General features: G+C 42.4%; 1 protein-coding gene across 1 annotated transcript; it reads left to right on the top strand.

The window, feature by feature from the left end:
* Window positions 1–530: 530 nt before the first annotated feature.
* myo1f (myosin IF) lies at window positions 531–8,836 on the top strand. Its single transcript, XM_037248937.1, has 29 exons — window positions 531–638; window positions 752–859; window positions 1,978–2,106; window positions 2,282–2,371; window positions 2,460–2,554; window positions 2,618–2,705; window positions 2,763–2,852; window positions 3,110–3,241; window positions 3,335–3,469; window positions 3,804–3,936; window positions 4,367–4,563; window positions 4,642–4,722; window positions 4,810–4,896; window positions 5,204–5,290; window positions 5,364–5,531; window positions 5,682–5,767; window positions 5,852–5,933; window positions 6,018–6,124; window positions 6,185–6,283; window positions 6,354–6,498; window positions 6,565–6,679; window positions 6,760–6,929; window positions 7,010–7,155; window positions 7,248–7,394; window positions 7,466–7,614; window positions 7,673–7,735; window positions 7,799–8,000; window positions 8,085–8,245; window positions 8,383–8,836. Exons 2-29 carry the CDS (start codon window positions 857–859, stop codon window positions 8,457–8,459), a joined length of 3,264 nt encoding a protein of 1,087 aa, XP_037104832.1. The 5' UTR covers window positions 531–638; window positions 752–856; the 3' UTR covers window positions 8,460–8,836.
* Window positions 8,837–8,983: the final 147 nt, after the last annotated feature.

Below are 8,983 nucleotides of genomic sequence, written 5' to 3'. Positions count from 1 at the left end.
GATTTGGTTTAGGAGAATCTTCACACATGGTAAGAATAGAATATCATTTACGTCACTAGTTTTCATGCATCTTCCCTTTTTTTGCGGGGAATCATACCTCCATATGCATAAACTGTACTGTCAAATAAATAAATAAATACAAAATCAATCACTTTTAAATTGAATTTTAAGACCATACATATTGGTCATCAGTATATTCTGTATACATATCATTTTATTTTGTTAATGAATGAATATTTTTATAACATTTAAATGTTTAATCGTCAAACAAAATTGAATGTCTATACTTACAAATAATTTAACTTACAAACAGCTTCTTGGAACCCATTGTGTTTGTAAGTTGAGGATGATTTATAATTTGCCCTTAAAACACAATCTCATGAGCTCCAGTGAAAGATTTGAGAGAATCCCCTAAGCAAATTTTAATATAGTGTCACCTCCACTCAATCATTTTCTGAGCACCTGCAGCAGTTCATGCGGCCATTGGACGACACAAACAAAAGGAAGTCATCTCAGCCTGGGCGGAGCTGACTACACACAACTCAAGCTCCATCGCTTCTCAAGAGATAAGTACACCTCCTGGATTGGTGTTTTTTGCAGGAGGCCCAAATGGAGAAGTCCAAACTTTCGCTCGTGTGGTAAGTGTGTGCAATGTCAGATGTGTGTCACCCTCGAGCAGTTCTTGTTTCACACAGAGCGTCTGTGGCTGTTTGAGGAACAAGCTTGCAAAGCTCCACTTGATGTCTTGTAGGCGCCGCTGACCTACGTTGCTGCGTGATGGCCGTCTGATATTTGTCAACCTGACTGCGCTCACTGGCACCTGGCTCAAGCAGGGCAGGAAAAGCCAACTGGGAAAATGGTAGTGTACCCCACTTTGTTTTTCTGAGTGCTTCCTTTTTTTTAAATACTTCATGAGCTCAGTGATTCCGGGATAATCTTGCAATGTGAAGTTTTGAACAGTCTTGGCTGATTGGTAGGTGGAGTCAAGCAGTCAAGTGAGTTTCCTCGTTTGCACAATTTAGCAAGTCTTCAAATGGTTTGTGGAGCATACTGGTTGCATGTCATTAAAATCAGATTTAAAGTTGATTTACAACTGGGCTGGAGTGGAATGAGGAAGCTTTCTTTTTTTTTTCATAGAGCTCTTTCCCAGCATGGGATGTGGCCTGATTATGATCTTGATCAATGTTTCACTACCTTTAGTGGGCTATCTGAAAACAACAACAAAAATGACAAACCCAAGCAAATTTCCAGAAAATGCTGATTAACATTCATGATATGGTCTCTACGGAGAATGAGGGAAATGTAAAAAAAACTAAAAGTTGTTTGACACCTGTGGGGGTCCAAGCACATTTGATGAAATTATGAATTTTGCCTGCCTGAATGTGCAGTAGAATTCTGAATTTGTCTAGTGATTTGAGTTTTGTATGCAAGCTGCTCACTGAGATGCAGGAAGGCAGTTTTTCAACGGTGTTTCACAGGAAGCTGCAATGAGGTGGCAGAGGGGGAAGTGGAAGACCTGAGAAGCCTAGTTTCTGCTATGACACTTCCTCATACTCATGTCTTCACATCATCTTAAGTCTTTCTATGCAAAGACAAGGGTTGACAAAATATACAGATTAATGGGACTTGAATGGGTAAAAGGATCTCTACTAGTTTGCGTAAGAGCTTCAGTGTTGAAGGCAAAGCAGAGGTTAAATGATATGATGATTATGGTAGTGTCATATGAATGTGATGTGCTGGGTTTTTTTTTTGTTTGTTTTTTTAACGTCACTGTTATGCATGACCTTTCACCCAAAAATGTACACTGACATTCAAATTGCAAATTTCTTTGAAGCAAATAAACGTAGTAAAAATAAATGACACGTGTAAATTGTGCAAATCCACAATTTTGTCTGTTGGGCAGAGAGGTTTGTGCCTTTTCCTTTCTTTGGTCTAATAATGAAGAGCATTTATGTTTGTGCGTGTTGCATGGTTCAGGCAAAATACCACTGGCAGAGTCAAAATGTGAAGCAAAGTGGAGTGGACGACATGGTCCTGTTGTCCAAGATCACAGAGGACGCCATTGTGGAGAACCTCAAGAAAAGATACATGGATGACTACATTTTTGTATCCTTACTTTATTATTATTATCATTATCACATTTGTATGGAAATGGCATATGTCAGCATACACGGAATTATGAATTAAATAGAAAAATAATAATTGAATCTTTTCTAATTTGACCTGCCAAGAAAATGCATGATAACTTCTCTCAATGTTGCTTCTTAACAATGCTGCCCAGACTTACATTGGCCCTGTATTGATATCAGTCAACCCATTCAAACAGATGCCCTATTTCTCTGACAAAGAAATTGAACTCTACCAAGGAGCAGTAAGTTGTCCTCTTTTATATATTTCCTCACAAGTAATACTGTATTTTTTTTTTTTTTTTTACGTGAACTCGCCATGTGTGTTTTTAGGCCCAGTATGAGAATCCCCCCCACATCTACGCCTTGACTGACAACATGTACAGAAACATGATGATCGAAGGAGAAAATCAATGTGTTATTATCAGGTTGTGTTTCCGTCAATTTTGGTATGTTTTTGAGTGTTTTATTTCGTTATTTCTTCTTGTTAGTGGTGAAAGCGGGGCGGGAAAGACTGTGGCTGCCAAATACATCATGGGCTACATATCCAAAGTATCAGGCGGAGGCGGAAAAGTTCAGGTAGGCACACTGACTTCAATTTGACATGCATGCATGTAACACTTGTGATTGTCACAGCATGTCAAAGACATCATCCTGCAGTCCAATCCTCTACTAGAAGCCTTCGGTAACGCCAAAACTGTCCGCAACAACAATTCCAGCCGCTTCGTGAGTAAAATTGTCACCGTATTTGTTTTGTTCACTGCATGTATCTAAACTGACATCACATTGCTTCCTGTTGCAAGGTTGGTTCTTTTTATTAGGTAGATGCAGGAAGTGTTTAGTGCACACTTATTTGCATGCTTAATGCAACCTTCACTGATTAAAAAAAATCTCCCATTCATACAAGAGCTCCAACAAAATCTTTGAGCTATCCATGTTCTTGCCTGCTTCATTGCAAAATATCTGACTGTACATTTGTGCAGGGGAAATACTTTGAGATTCAGTTCAGCAGAGGTGGAGAGCCCGACGGCGGCAAAATCTCCAACTTTCTGCTGGAGAAGTCCAGGGTGGTGAGCCAGAATGATAGCGAAAGAAACTTCCACGTCTATTATCAGGTTGGATGAAAGGCGTGATGTCCCCATGCATCGAAGTTCCTCTTCTGCAAATCTAATCTGACGTTTGTTGTCTCTTGCACTGCCGGATTGCAGCTAATAGAGGGCGCTAGTGCTCAGCAAAAGGAGGCCCTGGGCATCATGACACCGGACTACTACTTCTACCTCAACCAGTCTGGAACCTACAAAGTGGATGGAACCAATGACAGCAAGGACTTCCATGAGACGATGGTAATGTAGTACATAAAATGGAATAGCATTTTATATCATCGTTATTGTTGTCGCATGAAAGTGACCTCATGTCCCTGATTTTTACACATCTTGCAAAAATTGGAGATAATTTGAGGGAATATTGGCTATATTAGTATACTGCAAAAAAAAAAAAAGACAATGTAAGATTTTTTTAGGGTCTACTCTTGGTTGCGTAATTAACTGATCCCATAATATTGTTAAATAAATACTACTTAGAGCTAATGATTGCTACACTTGTCTATTTTGTTGGAGCTTATTAGAATGTGCTGAAGCTAATAGTTAACCCCTCAATATTTGTGTGCGTGGTCTCCAGGAAGCCATGCAAGTGATTGGGATCCCAAGTGACATCCAAGCCCAGGTGCTGCAGATAGTTGCCGGCATCCTCCACCTAGGGAACATCACTTTCATCGAGGCTGGCAATTACGGCCAGGTGGAGAGCATGGACTGTGAGTATATACTGGGAATACATAATTGGCTTGCTCATCCCACAGAGGGAGCTGAGTTGATTAGAACACAGCAGCTTTTTATCTGTGGTTGGTGTGTGGCCGTGACTGGGCTTGACTTACACAACATTACAAGTCAGAAAGGACTAAGTAAGATATTGACGATGATCTCAGCAAAATATGTCACTGTGCCAGAACAATAATAAATAGCAGAAAAAAACATTTGACAAGATGAGAGCTAATTCCTGGGCACCAATTTGATGCACACTTCTGAAATACTAAGTCGTATGCTCATCGGTTAATTGAATTGTCCATGAGTACAAATGTGAGTTTGTTCCAGGATAGTCCAAAAAGTGAATTGGGTTAGGCTCCGCCTCATCTGCAACCTTCATGAATACTCTAGAAATGTCATGTCAGAGCAATTTGTTTGCAGTGCTGGCCTTCCCCGCCTACCTGCTCGCTGTGGACCCCAACCGTCTGCAGGAGAAGCTCACCAGCCGTAAAATGGACTCAAAGTGGGGAGGGAAGTCAGAGTCCATCAACGTGACCCTCAACCAGGAGCAAGCCAACTATACACGAGATGCCCTGGCCAAAGCGCTCTATGCGCGCGTCTTTGACTACCTGGTGGAGGTCATCGGACAATTCCAGTTTTAATGATGATTCTTCGGATTTTTTGGTGATCTCCCGCTTTCTGTCTGCCCTCTACAGGCCATCAATAAAGCCATCCAAAAACCGCATGAAGAATTTAGCGTTGGCGTCCTAGACATTTATGGATTTGAGATTTTCCAGGTAAATGTTACCTTGCGATTGATAATCAAAGGAACCCAATTTTAAAATCACTTCAATAATGATTGATCAGATTGTTTTTCTCTTCAGAGAAATGGATTTGAACAATTCTGCATCAACTTTGTCAATGAGAAGCTCCAACAAATCTTCATTGAATTGACTCTGAAGGCAGAGCAGGTGGGTAGCTTCAAGGTGTCACTCGAAGATCAAGTGTGGAGCGAGCTGCTTCTTCAGTGGCCTTTTTTCTTTTCTTTTCTTTTTAAATCAATTTAAACAAATTTGATTAGGCAGGCATTCCAGTAAGACGAGGTTGTTTTTCATTTGGTTGGTTTGTGTTTATCCTCGTGTTAATTATAAAATGTAAAATGTTCTTTATTTTATAAACAAATTGCACTTTGGGAGCCCTCTCGCTTTTAGAAACCTTTTTTTTTTTCTTTCCCCAATTGCAAAACATTCTCCCCCAAATCTTCTCCTCCCTTTACAGGAGGAGTACGTTCAAGAGGGCATCAAGTGGACTGCGATCCAATACTTTAACAACAAGATTGTTTGCGACCTTATTGAAAATAAACTGGTGAGCCTCGGATGAATCGAATTCAGTATTAGCAAGAGTTGAAGACTTGAAAGTAATGCATTGGTCCTTTCAGAACCCTCCAGGCGTGATGAGCGTGTTGGATGATGTGTGCGCCACCATGCATGCCAAAGGCGAGGGCGCAGATGGTACTCTGCTGCAAAAGCTGCAGGCTGCCGTGGGAACCCACGAGCACTTCAACAGCTGGAACTCGGGCTTTGTTATTCATCACTACGCTGGAAAGGTACTTGCTGTGACAGGAAGCCATTAGACAGACGGACTCTCCGCTACCACCAATCCTTTATTTCTGTCTAAGAATATACTTTCACTTGCGAAAAATGTTTTTAAATGTTTGTGCTAATTTGCGAATGTTGTCTTTTTCTTTTTCCCTGAGGTGTCTTACGATATCAACGGCTTTTGCGAGAGAAACCGGGACGTGCTTTTCCCAGACCTTATTGAGCTGATGCAAAGCAGTCATCAGTGAGTGTCTTCCACCAACATACGACATACGACACAGCTTCAACATCCACTTGGGTCTAAAAATGTTGTGAATATTGTTGACAGTGATTTCATCCGCTATTTGTTCCCTGAAAACCTCAACACAGACAAGAAAAGTAGGCCAACGACAGCAGGATCCAAAATCAAGGTGGGAGTGCAGCCATCTTCCTACCTATGACAAGAATTGACATTTTTAGAAATGTTTCTTCTTTGTCTTTTACTCTTCACACAGAGACAAGCGAATGACCTGGTCAACACGCTTATGAAATGTACTCCTCATTACATCCGCTGTATAAAACCCAACGAGACAAAACGGCCTAAAGACTGGGAAGAGAGCAGGTTAGCGCCATCTACTGGACGGGCACACAATCACAAAATTAACCTGATTTTGTTTTCCAGGGCTAAGCATCAAGTGGAATATCTCGGATTACGAGAAAACATCCGCGTACGGAGGGCTGGTTATGCATACCGCAGGGTCTTCGCTAAATTTCTGCAAAGGTTTGGACAAAACAATTGCTGCATTATGCTTGCTGAACTTCATATTAGCATCCTCATGTGCTTGATCCAGGTACGCCATCCTGACTGCTGAGACATGGCCATGCTGGAGAGGTCCAGAGCAGCAGGGAGTCCTTCACCTCCTCCGCTCCGTTAACATGGATAACGACCAGTACCAGATGGGCCGAAGCAAAGTCTTTGTTAAAAACCCAGAATCGGTAAGAAGAAATGCGTCTCCATCCGTGGACGAAGAAGTCTATTTGATGAACATGTGTTCTGCTTAGCTGTTTCTTCTGGAGGAGATGAGGGAAAGAAAATTTGACACCTTTGCCAGGATCATTCAGAAGGCCTATCGAAGATATATCGCTAGGAAGAAGTATGAGCAGATGAGAGAAGAAGGTAAGCTTCTAAGCATTCCAGCAATGCATGCATCATTTGAAACAAAAAGTTGCTGATGGAAGTCTTTTTTGGTACAATAGCTTCAGACATCCTCTACAACGCAAAGGAGCGGAGGAAAAACAGTATCAACAGAAACTTTGTGGGCGACTACCTGGGTCTGGAGCAGAGGCCTGAGCTCAGACAGTTCCTAGCCAAGAGGGAGCGGGTGGACTTTGCAGACTCTGTCAACAAATTTGATCGAAGGTTCAAGGTGAACAGAAGTCCATTCGAATATTTGCAAATACCAGCATGACCTGACTTTGCTTTTTCCCCCCCCCCCCCTCAATCCAGTCCATCAAGAGAGATTTGATCTTGACGCCTAAAAGCATCTATCTGATTGGTCGAGAGAAAGTGAAGAAAGGTCCCGAGAAAGGGCAAATAAAGGAAGTGCTGAAACGAAAGCTGGAGTTTGGGAGCATAAATGGCGTCTCACTCAGGTAGACATGTTAACACGTTAAGCAATGCTGACGACTGAGTGCTTCCAAAATAGCACTGCCATAGAAACACTGAAATCCTGCTTTGTTTTCAGTACGAGACAGGATGACTTTTTTATTCTGCACGAGGCAGAGTACGACAGTCTGCTGGAGTCCAACTTCAAGACGGAGTTCCTCAGCTTGTTGTCCAAACGTTACGAAGACGTGACCAGGAGGAAGCTTGCCATATCCTTCACAGACAGGTGGAGAGAAAACTCACACTTGGACTTGGTTGACATGCAAAAATGACAAACTCGGCTTGCTTCCTGCCCAGACTAGAGTTCAGAGTGAAGAGAGAAGGCTGGGGAGGAGGCAGCTCCAGGGTGGTGACATTCCAGAACGGAATAGGAGACCAGGCCCAGCTCAAACCTTCAGGAAAGACCCTCACCATCTCAATCGGGAATGGACTCTCCAAGTCTTCCAGTAAGTACATCAATAATGCCAACGCAAATCCCTTCATTCAAAACATTTGTTGAATCAGAACCAACGAGGAAAGGTGGTCAGCAGTCACGTGGTGGAGGGGCAAATCAGAGAGCCAGCAGAGGTAAAATTCAAATATGACCTTATTTACAATCAAGGGGAATACAATGATTGTGTTCTTCCACAGCACACCAGAATGGAGCGACCCAGTTCGCCAGAGGACCCAAACAATCGGCTAGTATGTATTCCTCACCGCAGAATCAGCACAGACCTCCTCAAACGGCCCTGCCCAAACTGGGCTCCCAGAGAGCTCCCAGGATACCCACCCAAAACCACAGTAACCAGGGCAACATGGACTTCCTTAACGTGCCCGACCAGGGCATGTCGGGGTGAGAAATGGCCTCCATCTTTTTTCGCGCGGCAATGTTTGCGATTGTCAATATGAAACGACTCGCTCCTTCTCCTTGCGACAGGAAACTAAGGAAGCAAAGCATCGGTCAGCGGCCCCCTCCTGCTCCCAAACCTCAGCTTCGTCCTCAGGGGCCTCGCTGTCGAGCCTTGTATCAGTACATCGGCCAGGACACGGACGAAATCAGCTTTGAGTTCAATGATGTCTTTGACCTTGTCAAAGAAGGTGTGTGTTGCAGGATGGAGAAGCGGCTAAATGTTAGCGACGAATAATCAGGCCTACAACCTAAAATGCAGATTGACATCATTATTGAAAGGTTGTGTGTATTCAAAAAGTATTGACTCTTTCATTTCATTCTCTAGATCCATCTGGATGGTGGACTGGCCGAATTCGAGGAAAAGAAGGACTCTTCCCTGGTAACTATGTGGAAAAGATTTAACTAGTTCATTGAACCTGGTTGAGCCATGGATGGATGGCTGCTCAGAAGACTGAAGGAAGGAAGGCAGTGCCATCAAGTTCCCTCCACTTAAAGCAAAGAGCATGTGACCGCCACACGTGTAAGGTTTCATCTGTGTGGAACTTTTTGTTCTAAATAACCAAGCAACAAGCTTCACTTACAGTCAAACAAAACATTGCTGCATTGTATTTTGGAGTCAACACGGTTTACATTCCCACTCTGTTGTTTTTAGGAGGAAAAGAGCAACATGTAACAGTTGAACAATAGACACAAAATCAGCTTTGAGTTCAATCATGTGTTTGACCTTGTCAATAAAATAAGTCTAGTTCATTCCCTTTTATTATGGGACATACAAATGATCAAGATATTACATTTTGGTGTGTGTGTTTTTTTTTTTACTACATGAAAGGATGAGACAAACTGCTTTTTATAACAGACGTCCCATTAGATGAGCAATACTTGAGACACACACACACACACACATATGCACACACAACACAAGCAGA

Source organism: Syngnathus acus, chromosome 4 (assembly GCF_901709675.1).
Source record: "Syngnathus acus chromosome 4, fSynAcu1.2, whole genome shotgun sequence".
In the NCBI taxonomy this organism is placed as follows: Eukaryota; Metazoa; Chordata; class Actinopteri; order Syngnathiformes; family Syngnathidae; genus Syngnathus; species Syngnathus acus.
The sequence above is the reverse complement of the archived record's forward strand: the minus strand, read 5'-3'. Positions and strand labels throughout refer to the sequence as shown.

Coding starts and splice junctions, on each gene's coding strand:
- myo1f (XM_037248937.1), top strand. Junction 3,242..3,334: donor ACTTCCACGTCTATTATCAG/GTTGGATGAAAG, acceptor GCCGGATTGCAG/CTAATAGAGGGCGCTAGTGC. Junction 7,736..7,798: donor AAATCAGAGAGCCAGCAGAG/GTAAAATTCAAA, acceptor GTTCTTCCACAG/CACACCAGAATGGAGCGACC.